The 22399-nt window shown below is 39.4% G+C and overlaps 1 protein-coding gene across 1 annotated transcript in view; it reads right to left on the bottom strand.

The window, feature by feature from the left end:
- CAMK2D (calcium/calmodulin dependent protein kinase II delta) overlaps positions 1 to 22399 on the bottom strand; it is a 738893-nt gene that overhangs the window by 131576 nt on the left and 584918 nt on the right. Inside the window, exon 13 of the mRNA XM_053703586.1 lies at positions 16877 to 16911. Coding sequence (XP_053559561.1) covers positions 16877 to 16911 — 35 coding nt within the window. The remainder of the gene's footprint in view (positions 1 to 16876; positions 16912 to 22399) is intronic.

Genomic DNA, 22399 nt, shown 5'->3' on the forward strand with positions numbered 1-22399 from the left:
GATTGATTGATTGATTGATTGCATAACTTTATGCCTATCCTATGCATGTTTAAACTACTTCACAGTCTCTACCACTTCTTCTGGATGGCTATTCCATCATGTATCCACTACCCTCTCTGTAAAGAGTGTTCTTTGATGTTTTTCATTTGAAAAGTACCTCTGTGTCCTTCACTAACGTGTGTACTTTGGAAAATGTCTGCCACAGCCTTGGTCCGTGCCTATCCCTGGTAATGCAGCATAATATGTAAAACTTTGGCGATTTTTGTAAAAAAAAAAAAAAAAAAGAAAAAAAGAAAAAAAGAAAAAAGGATGAGACTTTACCTTAAAATTTCCTCAATAGCCATATCCTATTGTAAAGTATTCTTGTCCCTGGATTTGCAAGAGAACATGCACCTGTCATGTGCTCCCACAGCCACTTTATCTTCCTCCTCCTTTTAAGGAAGTTTACTATGAAAGCTCACAAGATTATGGTAAACCCAGAAGATCACAGTAAGTAGGTTTATTTTACCATACAGATGGCAGTAGATAAAGACCATTTATTACTCTAGTGAGTTTAGGAATGTTTGAGCCAAAATATCTTCCTTTTGTACTCAGACATGTCCATGTGATATCTTCTAGTGGGCGTTTACATATATGCTGCATCCCTTTCAAGTGATTTAGTGTATGTGGAAAGTATGTGGTAAACTCAACTTTACTTATGTTTCCATACAACAACAAACCTAACACACATAAATCTAGATCTTTTTTGCCTGATAGACTTTGGTGGGGCCAACTAATATTTCCAGTCATCTATTTATTAGTATAGGAAATGTTAATTTTTAGGTAATTGTCAGTATTTGAAAGCATGTAATTAAATACCTTTTTTGAGTATCTCACACCACATTTTTAACAATGTAAACTATGGAAATGGTGACCATAGGGTGACGATATTGCCGCTTTAAAAAGGGACACATATAAAAAATACATGTCACGATTCTTATACAAAACATTTCTGAAAACAGCCCTGACATGTATTTTTCATATGTGTCCTTTTTTAAATCGGCAATATGGTCACCCTATCTTAAAGGGATAGTAAAGTAAAAATTAAACTTTCATTATTCAGATAATGTATACAATTATTAACAGCTTTGCATTTTACTTCTATTATCTCATTTGTTTTATTCTCTTGGTATTATGTGTTGAAAAGCATACCTAGGTAGGCTCAAAAGCAGCCATGCACTACTGGGAGCTAGCTGCTTATTGGTGGCTGCATATACATCATGAGCATTATCAGTGATTTACCAAACAATCACCCTATCTGCCTTATCTATATGTATGTAACTAACTAATAAAACACTCCATATGGATACTACATCAATGAAATAGAGACTTTGTATATTAGTAGCCCATGTCTTTGTTTTTCAATTTTCTTGGAGACCATTAGGATTCATGCATAGGAGCACTATGGATTTTATTTTGTCTATAAAATTATAACATGTTCTGGTTATTGATAAATGTCAGCTTTAGATTATTCTAGTGCCTACCTGACTAAATTCTTCTTTTCTGTTTTTTTATTTGAAAATGTCAAAAGTATCTGTGAGAATACTCTTGCCGTCAGGATATCGGTTGGGAGAAAGACTCTTATGCATGAATCCATTTCCCTTGTGTTATCTTATGCTGCTAAAGGGCACCAAGACATGAAAACAAAAGCTGGCAATCTTCTAAAAATTAAGTTTATTCAAAACTGCAGAGGCTTTGAAAGACATCTTAGTGATTGCTATTAGAGTGATCAATCTTCATTTCCCATAATGCTAAATTATGGCAAGCTGCTAAAATGTGATTACAAAAAGTTAATGTTAAACTCCAGGCTTTAAAGTGTTTGAGGAAAATGTAATTGTTGTAATGTGTTAAATATTATATTATATAATAATATAATGTTTGTTTAAAGGATATACAGTAGAAGAAGATTCTGCAACTATCATATGACCAACCGAAGTTCCATTCAACAGAACACAATTTGTTGAACATTCTAATGAAGGATACAGTTCTATGTCACCATTTGTTGTTTTTTTTCACTTTAAACTAGCACCATATTATAGATAGTACAAACCAAACTGACCAATAGTTTTATAAGCATTTGATAAATAAAACATGGTTTAACAGACAACTGACTGCAGATACTAATTGCAAATCATGTTATCAGCCATACAATGAAGAGCCTCATGCTTTTATCTCCACCATAACTTAAATGAACATTACTTTAACCATGCAATGGAAACAGCGCTGCTGAACTAAGCACGTGTTTAGCTGTAAGAAGAGGCTAAATAAAAAAACCCCCATAAAAACATAGATTTTGATGAGATATAAGAACCATTAATGGACGTTTATTCCATGAATCAATCACCCTTTCTTAAAAAGTGCATCCGCAAATGATTCCTGAACCTACTACCCTTTGTTCTTGTGTTGCTCTTTTTGTGATTAAATCTTCCACATTTCCGATCCTGAAAACTGAAAGAGCGCATGGCAGTCTTCACAATCCTAGGCTTGCCTCATAACACAATGACAGCCCTGTCTTCTCCAGCCTCAAGTCCAGATTAGCTCCTTCAAATAAGGAACATTATGTAACATCATAGTTGAGGTTGAAAAAAAAGACAGAAGTCCATCAAGTTCAAACTATACAAACCTTAATATACATACAAAAAACAAAACAAATTATGCTTACCAGATTATTTAAATTTCCATCCTGGGGAGGAGAGTCCATGGCTTCATTCATTACTTGTGGGAATTAAGAACCTGGCTACCAGGAGGAGGCAAAGTCACCCCAGCCAAAGGCTTAAATACCTCCCTTACTCCCCTCATCCCCCAGTTATTCTGCAGAGGGAACAAGGAACAGTAGGAGAAATATCAGGGTATAAATGGTGCCAGAAGAACAAAACTAAATTTCGGTCCACCTACCGGAGAAACAGATGGGAGCTGTGATCTCTCCTCACCACGATGAAAATTAAATTATCAGGTAAGCATAATTTATGTTTCCCATCTAAAGGGGAGGAGAGTCCACGGCATCATTCATTACTAGTGGGAAACAAATACCCAAGCTCTAGAGGACACTGAATGAAAAAAAATGGGAGGGTAAAAAGGAGGCAGACCCTATCCTGAGGGCACCACAGCCTGCAAAACCTCTCTCCCAAAAACTGCTTCTGACGAAGCAAACACGTTAAATTTGTAAAACTTTGTAAAAGTATGTAAGGAGGACCAGGTAGCCGTCTTACAAATCTGCTCCATAGAGGCCTCATTCTTGAAGTCATAAGAAGAAGCCACAGCTCTAGTTGAATGAGCTGTGATCCTCTGAGGAGGCTTATGTCCCGCTGTCTTGTAGGCCAAGCGAATCATGCTCCTCAAACAAAAGGACAAAGAAGTTGAAGAGGCTCTCTGCCCCTTGCGTTTCCCTAAGTACACTACAAAAAGAGATGTAGACTGTCTGAAATCCTTCGTAGCTTGAAGATAAAACTTCAAGGCTCAAACCACATCCAAATTATGAAGTAACCTCTCCTTAGAGGAAGAAGGGTTAGGACACAAAGAAGGAACAACTATTTCCTGATTGATGTTAAGGATAGAAACAACCTTGGGAAGAAATCCCAAACCAGTGTGAAGAACAGCCTTATCAGCATGAAAAACCAGATAAGGAGGCTCATATTGCAAGGCCGCCAACTCAGATACTCTGCGTGCCGATGCAATAGCCAACAGGAAGAGAACCTTCCAAGAAAGAATCTTAATGTCAATAGAGTGCATAGGTTCAAACGGAACCCTTTGCAACACCTTAAGAACCAAGTTGAAGCTCCAGGGTGGAGCAGAATGTCTAAAGACAGGCTTGATTCTTGACAGAGCCTGAACAAAAGATTGAATATCAGGAAGCTCCGCGAGCCTCTTGTGCAACAAAACAGATAACGCCGAAATCTGTCCCTTTAAGGAACTGGCGGCAAGCCTCTTCTCCAACCCATCCTGGAGAAAGGACAGAATCCTAGATACCTTAACCTTGTGCCAAGAATATCCATGTTTCTCACACCAGGACAAGTAAGTCCTCCACACCTTATGATAGATGCGATGAGTGACCGGCTTCCTGGCCTGAAGGAGAGTATCAATCTCTCTCAGAGAATCCTCTCTTGGCTAAGACTAAGTGTTCAATCTCCACGCAGTCAGCCTCAGAGAATCTAGATTTTGATGTGGGAAGGGACCCTGTACAAGCAGATCCCTGCGACAGGGTAACCTCCATGACGGAGAAGAAGGCATCCCCACCAGATCCTCAAACCACATCCTCTGTGGCTATGCCAGAGCAATCAGTATACCCGAAGCTTGCTCCTGTTTGATGCGGGCCACCAAGAGGTAGAAGTGTCAATGGTGGAAAAATGTAAACTAGGTTGAACCCCCAAGGCATCGACCAGCTCTGCCTGGGGATCCTTGGACCGCGACCCATATTTGGGTAGCTTGCAATTGAGTCTGGACGCCATGAGATCTATCCCCGGCGTCCCCCTATTGTGACAGATCTCCGAAAACACGTTGGGGTGTTGAGATCATTCCCCCGGATGAAAGGATTGTCTGCTGAGAAAATACGCTTCCCAGTTGTCCACACCCGGAATGTGGATTGCTGATAGCAAGCAGTTGTGGGACTCTGTCCATACCAATATCTGAGATACCTCCTCCATTGCTAGAGAGCTTTTCGTCCCCCCATGATGGTTGATGTAGGCCACCGAGGTAATGTTGTCTGTCTGGAATCTGATGAAGCTGAACGAGCCCAGGAGAGGCCAAGCTTTGAAAATATAGTGGATCGCTCGAAGTTCCAGAATATTGATCATGAGGAGAGACTCCTCTCGAGTCCACCCCAAACAGCCCTCCATCCTGCCAGACTCGCGTCCATGGTCACAATCTCCCAGAGCGGTCTTAGGAAGGATGTCCCTTGGGACAGTTGTTCCGGACAGATCCACCAAGAGAGAGATTTCCTTGTCCGATTGTCCAGAAAAATCTGTTGGGATAGGTCTGAGTGATCGCCATTCCACTGCCTCAACATACACAGCTTAAGAGGTCTGAGGTGGAACCTGGTGAAAGGAATGACATTGATGTTGGATACCATGAGCCCAATCACCTCCATACACTGAGCCACAAAGGGTCTTGAGGAGGACTGAAGCACAAGACAGGTGGACGCAATCTTCCTGCGTCGCTGATCTGTGAGAAATATCTTCATGGATATAGAGTCTATTATCGTGCCCAGGAATTCCACCCTGTTGCTGGGAACCAGGGAACTCTTTCCTGAGTTTATCTTCCATCCGTGAGATTGGAGGAGGAGAAGAAGAGCCCTTGAGTGTTCCTCTGCGAGACTGAATGACGCCTGGAATGGCGCCTGGACTAGGAAATCGTCCAGATAAGGCACCACACCAGTGCCTCTGGATCTTGCTACTGCAAGCAGCGCCCCCAGAACCTTTGTGAAGACTCTCAGGGCCATCACCAGACCGAAGGGAAGGGCCACAAACTGGAATTGTTGGTCCAGAAACGTAAATCTCAGGAACCTGAAGTGATCCCTGTGGACTGGCACATGAAGGTAGGCATCCTTCAAGTCTATTGTTGTCATGAACTGTCCCTCTTGAACTAGGGGCAGAATAGATCTAATTGTTTTCATTTTGAATGATAGAACGGACAGAAATTTGTTTAAACATTTTAGGTCCTGAATGGGGCGGAATGTGCCCTCCTTCTTTGGGACCACAAAAAGGTTTGAATAGTACCCTAGACCTCTCTCTGCTGGAGGTGCTGGTACAATTACTCAGAGAGAAGAGAAATCTCTCACACATTCTAGAAAGGCATCCCTCTTCTCTGGTCTTGAAGACAGGTTTGACAGGAGGAATATTCCCCTGGGCGGATGAGATGTGAACCCTATACTGTAACCCTGGGCGATGACCTCCAGAAGCCAAGGGTCCTGAACATCCTGCAACCAGACTTCTGAGAAGAGAGAAAATCTGCCCCCCTACTCGGTCCATTGACCGGCCGGGAGCCACCCCTTGATGCTGATTTTGTCTCGGCGGGATTCTTGTTTTGCTTGGACTTATTCCAAGACTGAGCTGGCTTCCAAGTTTCCTTGGACTGCTACGATTTCGGCTGATGGTGATGGGCCTTGTCCAAACGAAAGGGATGAAAAATAGATCCCTTAGGCTTAGCCTTCTTATCCTGTGGCAGGAAGGCATCCTTGCCTCCTACGGGCTAGGGCGGAAAAACGCGATATTTTTGCATTCAGGCGAATAATATGCATACTGGTGTCACAAATAAAAAAATTAGCTACCCTCAAGGCCTTAATTCTATCCTGTATCCCGTCAAGGGAAGTCTCCCTCTCGACCATCTTAGACAAGGCTTCACACCAATGTTGCTACCGCCGCTGCCGGATGAAAAACAAACCCTGTGTGCTGAAACATCTTTCACAACATGTTTTCTAACTTTTTATCCATGGACTCCTTAAACGACGAACTATCCTCAAGAGGGATCGTCATACGCTTCGCGAGAGTGGAGATAGCATCATCCACCTTAGGGACAGTCCCAAATAGCTCAAGCTGAGAGTCTGGAACGGGGAACAGTTTCTAAAAAGAAGGGGAAGGGGAAAAGGATGAACCCAATTTCTCCCATTCATTCTTAATAATGTTAGCCATCTTAACAGGAACCCGGAAGGTCTGAGGCACCACCCTGTCCTCATATATTTCATCAAGTTTAGGAATCTAAGGTTCCTCCGGTAGTTTCGGTTCTGGAACCTCCAGCGTAGCAAGCGCTTGCTTCAGTAGAAAGCGTAAATTTTCCATCCTAAACCTAAAGTCTGGTTCCTCCGCAGCCGGAGGTTTAGATGACAGACTCCGACCCAGAAGGAATGTCCTCAGAAGAGTCTGAGTTGTCCTCGTCAGCAGATAATCTTGCCGAGATATCCATTGGAGTAGATGACCCCTAGGCCGGGCCGCAACGATTTACCCTACACTTGCGCTTTGCAGAACGTGGTAAGGCACTAATTACCATAGACACCGCCGTTTGCAGTTGATCCGCAAAATCTGACGGCCAGCAGCCCTCTCACTCAGAAGGATTAGTTGTGCCCTGGGGAGTAGCATGTGTAATCAGATGAATGTAGGGAATGCACCTCACAGAATGGAGAACCCTCAGAGGTGGACAGCTCAGTAGTACTAGACATCTTATTCTTTCTAGATGTAGTAATCTTGTCAAGGCATGTGGAACAACGTTGAGCAGGCGGATCTACCAGAACCTCCTCACAATAAACACAGGTATTAGACTTTGTTAAAGAGGGAGTACCCTCCAACGCGTCAAGAGTCCTCCATAGCTTATGCCTTTATTACGGACTAGATATAATATATCAATGGCACCTTTATACTTCCAATGGCCGGGGCAGTCCTTAGACCCAGACCACAGAAATAAAAAGCTTCATCTCCGGGGGACGGAGCCAACAGAGCACAGGAGAGGACGCAGATCTTTAGAGCTCCTGCATAATTTTACCTAAATATGACTTAAAAATGAATTGTTGGCACAGCGTGAACTAATACCATAGTGGGTCTACTCCTATAACTGCTTGGAAGCTACAAAATTTAGATTTTCTGCTAAATCTTGTGGACTACGCCTGGGAATCCTGCTCTGTATCTACAGAGGCGGCAGACATTTTCTCACACCGGTAGACACGCAGTTACTATGGCTGCTGTTCACGGGATACTTGTTGAAATCAACAAACTACTGACTCACCATCACAACAAGCTTACTGCCGCCCTAGATAGAGCTGGGGAATCGGAGGAGCAGCGCAAGAGCTTGCTAATAAAGTCTCCGGATCAAAATGAGGTAGACACTGAGTGGGGGGATGCTTCGGGGCCCCAGCTTCCCTCTCATATCTCTAGTCCTACATTTACTGGATCCGGGACATATCGGGAGGCTGTGGAGATCAGCGTTAAGCTCTTGCTTACCAGCACGGTCCGGCAGCACTTCATGGAGGAGGATCTCATCTGCTTAGCCGGTTTGATGGCTGCTGTGAGTCAGGAATCTCCCGGGCAAGTAAAAGGCCTTGACGCCATTAGTACTAACTGCCTCCCTATTCAGCTCTTTCGCACATGGGAACAGCGGTGCTTGGTCCGTCTGTTCTGGAATAAGTCTTTTGAAGCGGTTGAGGAGAGCCCTCATTCCTACACTGAGAGGGCCGGAATTGGTTAAGTAGTCTTGGTAACATGGTCTTCCCACTGCAACAGAAATTTCTATACTTTGGTCTGACATCTTGACACAATTCCTGACGGATAAAGCTGCAATTAAAAGGGCATGCCATGATGTTGTAAACATAGTGGACATCAGCAAATGTGACAATACTGAACGTTTAATGTGTCGGCAGGTTTGGGAACTATATTTATCACTATATGGACTACAATGCACTTCTATGTGATTGCCCTTTATGAAGCGTTTGCTATAGTTTAAGGCCCATTTGTTTCAATATGTGTGCGTGCAATATAAGTGTAACTTTATTCATTCCAGCAGGTTATGGGATTGGAACAACAATCTACTTACTGATGTACTGTCAGCATGTGACCCATATAGCTTTAATTTATTAAAGATGGCAGGTACCTAGCTTTTAAGATTACTATGAGCATGATAGTCAAGTCAGAATTCTCATATACCTAGATGTGCCTATATAGATCAATACAGATATAGATCTTGATACATGAGCATACGAAAATGGTGTATTCCTGACCTTTGTGCTTATGTTGGACTAGTTACACTTGTAATGTTATATGGTTCAATTTCTAGAGTACTGGGTGTCTTACTGCCCTGAAGTTCAATATGCTAAAAGCATGCTTATTTTTCATTTCTTGTTTGACTGTTTTAATGAGCCACATGTGAATGTTAGAAATTGAGGTGCTCTAGGACATGTTGATGACATTTTATTCATGCCTTAAAATTGTCAGCTTGTATGTTCCTTTTAACAGGGAGTTCTGTCTTTAAAGATCTACATCCTAATGTTTATGACCTCCTTAATCTGTGACTCCTGGAAGAATTCACTTTTCTAATTTTTATAGATGTTTAGTCATGTATCTTTATATGTTCTCTGTTTCTGTTTCATGCCGGCTCTGTAAAGTTTAGAACTAAGCTTTGTTATGCCAGATACACCACTGATCTAATATGTCACCAGTCCGCTCTTATTTTTCCCCTGTTAACCAATATGTTCATGAGACTTTATGTATGACTAGGCTGCCCTGTAACACTAAAGTCTGTCTACTTAGCATTTCCTATCTCTCGCATTTCTTTAATCGCCCCCTCTCCTAAACCACAATGAGCTTCTTAGTCCCTAAGCTATATATTTTATTTATTATACTCACTCTATCACCTCCCCCCCCCTCCATAATAAACCTCCTTCTATAGGAGGTCTAACTACGCGGCCTATCTGCCCTGTGCCGCACCCCAACTATAGTCTTTTTTGTTTGTTTGTTGTTTTTTTACTAATAACCCTTGCAGTATAATATAAAGTTGACCTTGTCCTCTATGCCTAGCGTAACAAGACTGCTTGGGTATCTAGCTCAATACACTAACATATAATATTTTACAGTGCTAGTTATATCGCAAAATGATATTTTCACTATTGCTACCATTTAAAAACCATCTACTAAGCTATTCTAAGTCTATAGGTCCTAACGTGACCACTTATATTGCTAATTTTAGCTTATGAAAAAGAAAAGAGGTTCCAATGTTTGTTTGTTTCTTTCTCTATAAGATTATTTACTTGGAGAATTACGTCTTTGTAACTGCGCAAAAGTTGTTAAACGGAGATGTACCATTTATGTATGTTGCAAGGATATGATGTTTCATATATGTTGTACTGTTTTCGCACAACCTCAATAAAAACTTTAAATATAAAAAAAAAAAAAAAGCTTCATCTCCTGCAACCACCGGTCAAGAAGAGGAAGTTGAATAGGCCCCACCCGGTCACATGGAGTGCCTCGCAGGAACGCCCCTGCACTAGGGAGAAAAAAAACGTGCCAAATCGGCTGCGTAAAGTAACTCCCAGGAATGAAATCTGTAGTCCACCCATTGCCAGAGCCTCATCTCACACATATCGCAGCAATGACACAACAAATAACAATATGTACAAACCCCCCTGTTTAATAATCCCCCTTCCAGGGATATTAACCCTTGATTCTATAAAGATAAAAGGCATCACACTGTGACCCTGTTTTCTTGCGTTATGTAAATAAAAAATGAATTGATCTTACCAGAATCTATGCCATGGAACAGGAACACGGCCTCTCAAGTGTGACAGTGTAGCAGCATCACTTCTGACATGGACTTGAGTGGAGGAAGCAAGCAGCGAAAATCATCAACGCTGATTGCTTATAGAGCTGTTAATGTGAATCGGGATGGTTTTTGCAGAAAGGCTCTCCCTGCATCTCCGGACTCTAACTTTCACCCATGCTCTTACTGAGATGCTGACAGGACTACTTAAAAAACCATTCCCATTTCAAAGAGTACTACCCTCCATAAGAGCTACTCCAAATCTTCCAATACTTCTCTGCCAACCTCCAGTGACGAAAGGCAAAAAATAACTGGGGGATGACAGTAGTGGGGGAGGTATTTAAGCCTTTGGCTGGGGTGTCTTTGCCTCCTCCTGGTGGCCAGGTTCTTAATTCCCACAAGTAATGAATGAAGCCGTGGACTATCCTCTCCTTTAGATGGAAATTCCAGTTGAGCTTAAACTAATCACATTAAAAGGTGACCCATACATGCATAGATTTGCATACCTACAGTGCAGGCACTATGTCACAAAATTAAAAACAGATGGACTCCTACAAACAGAAAACAATAATCTCACCACCTTATGCTCACTGGCTAAACAAGGGTCATACAAACTAGCAAATACATATAATCTCGTGCTTAAACACTTTGACAGCACTGTTGCTCAAAAGCTACTCTCGAAATGGACCGGATGTAGATCTATAGAGATAAACAGCGATAGGCTCATAGATAGTTTCACAGAAGTCAGAAATATCACGTTATCCGCTAACTTGAGGGAAACTCACACCAAAATCCTCCAACAGGCATACCTTACTCCAGCCCTCAGAGCCAAATGGGTACCCGGAGCAACAAATACATGTGTTAAATGTAACTATGCAAACCCAGACTAGACCCACTTGTTCTGGGATTGCCCTAAACTGAAGTTTTTTCTGGGGTAAATTAACCTACTGGTTGACTAAAGTAACCAAATTCCAGACATCCCTCTCGGCTCAACGAGTTCTATTTATACTCCCAGAACGCGATACTTGCCCCCATGATGCTTTCGTCTCTATATCTGTTTTGCTTGCAAGACAACTAATACTACAATATTGGGCAGAAAGCTCACCTCCACCCTTTCAGAAACTACTATCCAAGCTACATACTCAGATGCTCATAGAACAAGCAGATGTTCGTGGGAATATCGAGCAGAGGATACCTAGATTTATAAAGAAATGGGCACCTTACTTGCTACACTTACCTGACGTGGTTAGGGAGCGTGTTCTATACCCATTTAAAAATAGTGAATTTATCTTGAGGGAGAATCTTAGGGGAAATTGGTGCTTTTCTAACACATCCACTTAATAGGCGGGTACACCTCATCACTTTCTATTTCATATACATACCAATTCTGGAATCATTCTGCGGCCGGCGGTCTGGGAGGGCCCCAGGTAAGTATGGGTGTGGTTAAATATATCTTTCTTCTTTCCTTTTTTTTTTATTGTTATTTTTATATTTTTTTTTCCTTTTTTTTTTATTGTTCTATATTTTTGTGAATGTGGTTAATTGTAATTGTTTACAGAAAAAAGGAAAAGGCGAAGAGAGGAGGCATGACCCTTGACTTTGCTGATATGTTATTGTGGGACTACTAAAAACCTTCTACTGAATTCTTTTAGATTGACCCTTGCCAAAGGCCTATATTTGACAAACTGTAACGATTTTCTTTGTGTGTATTCAAATTTAACGCTGCCTTGGGTTTTCATGCCTATCTTTCTGGTGGTATAAATAAAGTTTAAAAAAAAAAAAAAGGTGACCCATTTAACACAAGCAATCATATCCCTGAATTATGTTTCTAGAGAGAAATGTGTCTAAAACATTTTTTAATGTATTTAAGGTATAGGCATTTACTACCTCCTCAGGTAATGAGTTCCACAATTTGATTGCTCTTACAGTGAAAAAACGTTTACGTTGCAGGAGATTAAAACAAATTATGCTTGCCTGATAATTTTCTTTTCGTCAGATGGAAAGAGTTCACAGCTGCATTCATTACTTTTGGGAAATTCAGACCCTGGCCACCAGGAGGAGGCAAAGACACCCCAGCCAAGGCTTAAATACCTCTCCCACTTCCCCTACCCCCAGTCATTCTGCAGAGGAACAAGGAACAGTAGAAGAAGCATAGGGTGAAAAAAGGTGCCAGAAGAACAGAAATAACCAACACCCCCAGAAAATTACGGAACGGGGAGCTGTGGACTATTTCCGTCTGAAGAAAAGGAAATGATCAGGTAAGCATAATTTAGGGTTTTCTTCATAAACGGAACGAGTCCACAGCTGCATTCATTACTTTTGGGAAAACAATACCCAAGCTATAGAGGACACTGAATGCTAAAACGGGAGCATACAAAAGGCGGCCTATTCTGAGGGCACCAGGCCTAACACCCCTACTCCAGAAACCAAGCTTCATCCGAAGCCGAGAAAAAAAGGAAAACCCTGGATCCCGAATCGGAACCAACAGAGGATGTTGGAGCGGATCTCAACAAAGTCCCGGCCACTAGATTGAAAGGCTAAGGAGGACCTAACACGATCCTCCATGCCCCTAGACAAATCACGGACCATCAAGTCCTCCCGGAATGCTAGCTGAAATTTGTAAAACAAATAATAGTGGGACCATTTGGTGCCCTTACCAGACCAGTCAGGCATAGAAGGTGTCACATGTCTGAAATAGGCCTTAAAACCAGAAGGATTTGAACCCAGTCAGGACCAGCCAGAAACCAAGAGCTCCATACTGATAAGGCCACACAAGAGAGATAAACAACAGACAAACATAGGACTAAAACACGTCCTCATAACTTTCGTAGAAGTAAACAGTGCAATCACAAAATCGCGAGTATCGATTCCAGAGAAGAAAATTCCCAAAGGAAATATTATAACAAACAAAAAAATGCATCCTAACCAGATTAAAATAAAAGATAAGGCAACCCGTAGGTTATCGCCCAGGAAGAATGGATACTCCCACGCCAACAGAAATCCGGGTCTTCCAAGCTCAGAACTGAAAAGATACTCAAGAAACAATACTATAAGAAGAATACTTCATCCCATTATGTCTAATCCTGCATGCCATTCCCATCAGAAGACTCATGATCCACCACCCCATTAAGAGTGGGATCCTCCAGCAACGCCAAAACATGCCTCAGTAGAGCACAAAGGCACGCTAGTCTATAACGTAAGGCAAAACTTACCTGCACCGGGCAAACAAAGATCCTGGCCCTGAAGGTTGACCCCCTGAAGCCTCAGGGAGTCACTCCCCTAGACGCCTGAACTGGACCAGGCGATTCCATGCCTGACGAGCCCTGGTTAACGGAACATGGACAATATGTTAAACACAATCCTGGGAGATGTAACCAGCGCCAAAAGATATGGCCATGCGAAACCGTGTCATAACTTCCGGAGGAAACAGGCCACCCTCCAGAGAAGGATAAGCCGTGTTTGGGTTACCTGCATGCGCAGTAAGAGTTAGTTGTAGGGAACGCACCTCACGGAAAGCAGAATCCCCAGAGGCGGATGGCTCAGCGGGCCCCTGGTTCCCCAATCTCGAGGAAAGGAGCACTCTAAAATGGCATTCGGAACATAACTGATGGACATGTATCACCCGGGCCAATTCATATTCTTCGGAAGAAGTAGAATCAGAATCAGAGACATCCGTCTCCAAAAAATCAGAATCCTCCATAACTGGGATATTGATAAAAAAATTGATCAATAAGAAAAATGGGAACGGCACCTTACACCCCCAATGGCTGGGGCAGTCACCACCTCCTATGAACCAGACACCAGCGAAACAGAATTTCTTTGTCGCCACACGGTCAAGAATGAGGAATGTGGAGAGCCAAAACATGACCACGCCCGGTCACAAGGTGTACCGTGCAGTCCATGAAAAAGCGTGCCCGAACGTAAAGACCGTTATGTTCCGAAATAGCCATGAGCTCAAATATCACTACATATTAGCAGACAGAATCATATAACAAACATGATTTAAAAAAAAAACCTGTTCAATAACCCCCTCAGGAGATATTAACCCTTGATTCCAAGATACAAAAGGAGCCTCGCTGAGACCCTGTATTTAAGTTATTCCTGTGAGTCTGTAGCCTTTTGGATAAACAGTTGAAATTACAAGACATCCATGATGAAAGTAAAATGAAACAATCTTACTGGAATCTACACCATGGAACAGGAACACAGCCTTTCAAGTGTGACAGATAGTAGTGTCACTTCTGCCATGGACTTGAGAGAAGAAAGCAGGCAGCAAAATTCGTCAATGCTGATTGCTTGAGTTGTTAAACTGAGTCGGGATGGTTTTGCAGGAAGACTTTCCCTGCATCTCCGGACTCTAACATTCATCCATGCTCTCACTGAGAGGCTGACAGGACTACTTAAAACTCCAGTCCCATTCCGAAGAGTACTACCCTCCATAAGAGACTTATCGAAAAAAAACTGCTGACACTTCTCTGCCAACCTCCTGGGACGAAAGGCAAAGAATGACTGGGGGATGGGGGAAGTGGGAGAGGTATTTAAGCCTTTGGCTGGGGTGTCATTGCCTCCTCCTGGTGGCCAGGTTCTGAATTTTCCAAAAGTAATGAATGCAGCTGTGGACTCTTTCCGTTTATGAAGAAAATCTACTTTCCACAAGCTTTAAATTGTGAACTCTTGTCACAAACTATTTTCTTGGAATTAACAGAGCTTCTGCCATTCTCAGTATATGGGCCATGCATATATTTATATAAAGTAATCTTGTCACCTTTCAGGTGCCTTTTTCCTAGAGAAAAACAGACCCAGTTTGGCTAGCCTCTCCTCATACCACTTTCCCCCTTATTATCATTATGGCCCTTCTCTGAATTTTTTTTTTAAGACTGCAAAGTTATTTTTAAAGTTATTTTAAAGTTATTTTAATTTTGCTCTTTTATCGAGGAAGGTTGCCTGTTTATTGTAGCTTATCTTTGTTCTTTTGAGTACACTTATTTCAATTGCCCTTTAAATTATTTTACTTTTTTAAAATCTGTATACACCTGTGTGTTATTTAATCATTCTTCTTCAGGTTCTGCGCCTTGTTGTGGGCGACTTCTAACCCTAAATACAGCCATTATGGCAAGAAAAAGAAATTTTTCCTCCAGACAAACAACAATATTGCTCTTTCACTATCTTGCAACCTACAAATTAGCGATATTAAAAACAGTGAATATTACATGCGCCACTTTTCATAAATATATGAAAACAGCAAATATATACACGGCAATTTTAAAATACCAATAGAGATTAACACAAGAATTAGGCATTTCTAGACAACTCATTCACATACATTAAAGACTTGCAAATGATCATATGAAAAGTTGTGACTTTATTGGCGCATAGCCTTTAAAGGGCCATAATACTGAAATGTTTAAACACTTGAAAGTGATGCAGCATAGCTGTAAAAAGCGGACTAGAAAATATCACCTAAACATCTCTATGTAAAAAAGAAAGATATTTTACCTCAAAAGTTTTTCAGTAGCCAAGCAGCATTTTAGTATGTCTGTCCCGGGACAGCTGAAAGGATGAGCCTCGTGCACTCTCATGTTATTTCCCTATTCAGTTTAAAGGAAGTTTACAATGAAATCTCATGAGAGTTAAGTCAAATCTCATGAGATCACAGTAACACAGAACTTACTCTACTGAGCTGAGGAGATTGTGAGGTAAAATATCTTCCTTTTTTACATAGAGATGCTCAGGTGATATTTTCCTGTCAGCTTTTTACAGTTATACTGCATCAGTTTCAAGTGATTTAGCATGAGTATTATGTCCCTTTAATAAATATGGTGATATCATTTGTGAGCTTTTTTTTTTTTGATGACAAACGTGAGAATTTTCTTATTATATTTTGCCCCAAGTAAGGATTGAATAAGAACGAACAGGAACTTACCCATCTCAACAAAATACAGTTTATATGGAAAATGGTTTTGAGAAGAAAGTAGAACTATCCCAAAGCAATGATACAGGTCATCGTTGAGTCTAATTAAATGTGTTCCTAGTTGCTACATTAAAAAGCTATTTTTTTCTTTTCACAATGTAGCAGATTATTTATAATATTTATCTTATGTTATGATGGCACAACATTAAATAATGTACATATACACACACACACGTTTTTCAATTATACATCTGTGTTTTCACAGTATTCTATCAGCCACAACACCATTTGTTTCAGATGTTTGCTCTTAACCCCTTAATTATCTAACATAACCATAAAAAAAAAACAAAAAAAAAAAACAGAAGTTGAATTTCAAATGTTTGTGCAATTTTTTTTGGTTCATTGGTTTGTGCTACTACAAGGAGGTAAAATAGATATTAAATCAATCACCCTGAAGAAAACAAAAAATAATGGAAAACAGTGTTAAATAAATATTATATATATTAATTTATTTTTAAATTAAGAATTTGATACATGAATGTGAAGAAAATTCTGTACATCCCGATAGTTTGGAAGTAGAATTTATATAAAGTTACTTTAGGTTATCTTGAGCTATAAATTGAATGCAAAAATATTTAAACACCTTTTAAAAGACATAAAAAAAAAAATATATGTGAGAATGTTTTGTAAACTTACCTTGACTCCATCCGGTTTCTTCAGTAAGCTTCTTGCTGCTGTAAATGGATAACGGGTATTATGTCATTAGCAATTCTTAACCTTAGTAGACACAATGCACTAAGCAATAATCCTGAACTATATGCAGATATAACTGATCAACATACAAATATAACTGCCCTTTGATATTAATACACACAAATAAACTTTATATTGAAATATTTACATTTACTTGATGCTGCAAAAAGCAGTTTTCAGTTTATAGCATGTGAAGTTATAGAATTAACTTCCAAAGAGGGTTGACATAGCAAATTAAATGCATTTAAAAGAGTAGACTGATTATTGTAAATAAAGATCTGTGCATGGATATGTCAGCTTGTAACAGAGGTAGAAGTCTGAGCCAAAAAGCACTGACTACATATATGGTTCTGAATGGGTTAGGATGCCACTACCCAGGGTATAAAGAGTTAAAGGTCAGTCTATAAGACATGTGAACAGGTCAAACTAAGTATTCCTCTTCTTCAACATGATAAGAACAGATATGGCGACGTATTGGTCTGTTTGAAACTCTAAAGAAGCTGTAATTACTCCTTATTTAACAGATGAGTTAATTAATATACCTTGTAAAACAAGCACTGGCATAACTCAGTTACCAGAATTGTCACTACACCGATTAAAAAAAGAATTGGTAGAATCTGGGACTACTGGTGGGCTACCTACTCAGTATCATGGGTCGCATATATGTACTTCAACCTTGCAGTTAGCTAAGAGTTTTACAGTGGTATCATTTGACATATGTCTAAAAAATATATTAAACATTAAGCTTCAGTGGCGTCACTAGGGGGGGGGGCGGGGGGGGCGGGCCGCACCCGGGTGACACCCTCCAGGGGGTGACACCAAAAAAAAAAAAAAAAAAAAAAAAATTTTTTTTTTTTTTTTTTTAAATTTTATTGAAATTGAAAGAAATACAATGTTGAGATGCATAGATTTTTTTTTTATTAGAGGGTCTGGCATTTGGGAACATTGGTGGGACTGGGGAAGTTGTAGACACACAATTGTTTGCCCCTTGAGCCAGTGCTGCAATTTCAACAAATAGTTTTCCCGGCTGCTTTTGCTTGTTTGTACTTTGCTTCTCCCCTGCCCAATTTCGCTATGAATGTTGTGGGCATGCCGTGGGGCTTGCAAAGTTGCGCTGCTAGCCTAAACCTGCCTGCCTATCTGTGCTCACTGCTCAGTGACATGTGGAGCAGTGGAGTCACTCACTGCTGTGCTGTCTCTCTAAACGGGAATTAGCAAATCATGAGGGGATGCCTGGCACCTGACCGCATGACTGTTTTACACTGTCTTTAAAGTGAAGGAGCCACGTATGATGCCCACCAGACCATTACGGTTACGGTACACTAAGTGCACACTGAACAGGTAGGAGGGCGGGCGGGGGTCTGGGGGTGGGCAGAGTGCAGAGGTGATTGGCCATAAGAAGCGGTAGGCACGCGGCCCGGGGCTGTGCACTGACAGGCTTAGAACAGAGTCAGAGAGCAGATTTTTCATAGTTTGCGCCTAAACCTTTTCTTTAGTGATTTATTTTTAGAGTGCTCTGTTTATTTTTCATTTGATGCTCTGCTGAGCCAGGGAGCAGCTCTAGGCATGAGCTTCATAATTAATGCAGTGCAGTTTACATATTTTGTAAGTGTGTGTCTGAGTTTTTGTGTGTGTGTGTCTGAGTGTGTTTCCGAGTGTTTGTGTGTGCATCTGAGTATGTTTTTAAGTGTGTCTGAGTGTTTGTATGTGTGTGTGCCTGTGTTTTTGTGTGTGTCTGCTTTCCGGGGGGGGGGGTGACACCATAACTTACCGCACCGGGTGACACCAACCCTAGTGACGCCACTGTTAAGCTTTCTTGTATTCCACTCAATTCCGTCAAAAAAGCTGAAAACCTTCCAAGGGTTGACTCATTACAACAACTTGCCAACACTGTAAGACCTATTCTATGTGGCAAGTGTGGTTATTTAAAAACACACTCCTTATAACTGTATTTATAATGGAATTCATAAATTTAAATTGAATAAAACTCATTTTAGTATTTAAAAACATTACATCAACTGTAGAGTTTACATTTTTAATAGGATTTTTTTTTTTTGAAAAATGTAAATTTCTATAACTGAAATAAGAATGATCTACAGAGCATATAAAAGAATATATAAAATAAATAAAACATATCTCTAGAATCTAGAGATAACTGGGAATGTTTGCTTTTGTGAAATTAGCAGAATACCTTTCAGACCTGACAAATTAGGCATGAAAAGGTTGTTTGAAAAACAATCTTTAATGCATTTAGCCATCTGTTAATGTAGCACTGCTTTATTTAAAAATAAAAAATATATTAACAAAACGTATTAAACATATTGTTATTCATGTGCTACGCGCTCTTCAAAAAAATAAACACTTCATCTCTAGTAAAAAATGACTAGCAATTACTTAATATCTCAAAGTTGTAGCAGTATCAACAGTAGCTGCATAAGGTTTGGAAACTAATTTTGGAATATGTCCTTTTAAAAAAGTTAAAAAGAAAGAATTTGCAAAAATAATTGTATTTATCCATTTATCTATATTTCTCTCTCTCACGCTATCCATATACAAGCCACATAATGTAAAGGATCTGAAGCCGATTTATATGATATTTATGTAAATGACGATGCCCTTTGTTATGTCATCAATGTCACAAAAATAAAAGTTCTCAATTTTACAGCTTTTGATAAAAACGTAATCGTTAGAATTGATGTAAGCTTTTTATGTATGAATTTACTAGCTTGTGTTAAAGGCACACATCATTAAATAAAAATAAATAGAACCCCTGGGATACAAATATTATTTTAACATGATGTAACCAGAAGGTTAGGGGTGACCATAATATAATTCAAATTGGAGGTTATTCCAGTTCAATAGCGAAACCAGTCTGTGTTCCTTTCAACCATCATTATTATTCACATACTTCAAATGATAACCCCTCAACAATGTTAGAGCACTGCCAGAAACCTAAGCAGTTCGAATTGCTGGTGCATGAATCATATCTAGGTATGAACAATTTGCACCTGCACAGTAAAAGCTTTTACTGAAACAGTGATAGCTTTTACTAATACAAGTGCATTGCAAAAATTATTTTGTTCAAAAATAACTATGTGCTACTGATTGGGGAATATTTCCAGTGCACATAAAAAAAAAGCCACGGAGGATTAAGTTTTTGAGCGAACATTAAACACTATACTAGACTGAATTATCACTATGACATGAACTTGTTGATATTTATTGACCTGATATGGCCCTAATTAGCCAGGTTATTAAAAGATTTTTAACACGCACAAACAATTTGTTTCATACAGAATTATAAAACAGACAAGTTGACAACAGGCAAGTTTGCAATAATGCAATTACGGAGGTACCATTAGAGGGCAGTAGTAGGTCAATTTTCAATACTCCAGTAATATTTCACTTTACATTTATATGTAATGGTTTGTTTGAATGGTTTAACTTCACATTTGCATTCATGTATATAGAATAGTATTTCTCAACCTTTTCAGTAAGAAGTAATCTTGACATATTTTCTTTGGTCTTTGAACTAAGGCATTAATATAAGATATGGATATACATTTCTAAATTCAGGGAATTATTTTAACTTCTACTGATCTTGAATGCAGATACAGCACAACTTTAATACTTTTGCCTCTACTTGAAAAATAAAGTAAAATAACATTGAATATAAAGTGCTGGAAATAGAATTGTTGATATCCCTGCATCTGATATCAATCAGTTTTACTCTTGCACACTTTACTTTAGGTTTGTTTGTTTGTCACTATTAAAAGTAAAGTGTGCAAATAAATGACCCAGTTGAATAATCTGGTATGAGACATTATGGAATATTTTTTACGTGATATCTCACTGTGGCACTTTTATTATTGCAGTGATACACATTAACTGACATATTTCACTGACATATCTTGCATTGTTTACATTTTCTAGATTTGCACAGTATTTTTTTTTAATGGCACCCCATGTTTATGACCCAAGTGCCCTCACGGGCTACATGTAACATAGGTTGAGAAACTAGCATACAGAATATATTTTTAAAATGTTAAAAATAAATCACATAGCGGTTACTTCAGTTAGTATATGAAACTGTGTTAAGAGCGTAAGATCAGGAATTCAGAAGAGTGACAGCAAGCAGAGAGTTAAATGGATTAAGATGATTAAATAGCACAATTTATTGATGTCTTGTGTCTTACCTCACATGAAATACATTCCACATAAAAAGGAAAATAAGAAAAAAATAATAAACACAATTATAACCACAGTAGTATGAATGACAAATGTAAATGTCATGCACTGCAAAGAGCCAAAGGGTTATATTCAATGGAAATTCAGACCTCAATTTTCTACAGCAAAAATATACTAGAACAAATGTATAAATGCTGGCAATAAAGCATAGTCATAAGCTGGCATTTCCCATTCGTAATTTCTTGACATCAGTGTAGCATAAGAAAGACATTTTTAATAAAAACCTGCCAAATACGCTTCTAGAAAATATTATTGTTTGGAATCATTTACCTCTGCTGATTCCTGCAGGCAAAACAGTGACAGAACTAAGGAGGAATATAATTGCATATAAAAAAATATTTGTAAAAATAAAACTAAATCCAAAAGACTGAAATTTCTACATCTTATCTCTAGACACTGCTCACCAACAAGAAAGATCCCCCCTCCCCCCATTAAGGGAAAATGTACAGAAACATCCTCTGCCACCTTAAATGTGGCTCAATTTATTAACCTTACATTCTTTGTGAATGTACACAATAATGTGAATAAGATGGGAAGGGAACCTATTAAGTATGTTCTAGAGATATAAGCCAAGATTTAGACATTTCTGTATTTTAGATTTAATTTCTATTTATCATAGCTCTACTAGACAAATAATAGCTAATGAACTGGGTGGAAAAAATAGCAAATTATTGAAAAGATTTATTGGCGCATAAAATAATTCAATATTTTCTTTCCATATCTTGCTGCTGTTGAATGTGGATTTTCCAATACCTGCCGCCATCTGCCTCCTTTAAACGGATATTCTATGGCATTGCACTATTATCCAATCAGAATTGTTGGATAATGGTGCTATGGGATCATGTGATAACCAATTTGATTTCCCCCAGTCCTTTTGATTTCTCAACATTAATAATAAATATCTGCAAGTCTAAACAATGGTTTACCACTGTCTTTTTATCTTGCCCGTATGAAGATACAATTATATCCATTGAAAAATGACCTAAATCCTGCACAATTAAACATCCTGCATCTACTTAAGGGGTTTATCATAATCATTTAGCAAAATGTATCTATATCTAGATATAATCAACACGCAAGAACTCCAAACAAGAAACATTAAAAGAAAGTCCAGAATTCTATAATAAACTTTGTTAATAGATTTTTGCAATATTTGGAGTTCTGATAACTTCGTCTGATACATCTAGGTTCTGCAAACTATTCTACTTCACAACAAGA

Source organism: Bombina bombina, chromosome 2 (assembly GCF_027579735.1).
Source record: "Bombina bombina isolate aBomBom1 chromosome 2, aBomBom1.pri, whole genome shotgun sequence".
Lineage (NCBI taxonomy): Eukaryota > Metazoa > Chordata > Amphibia > Anura > Bombinatoridae > Bombina > Bombina bombina.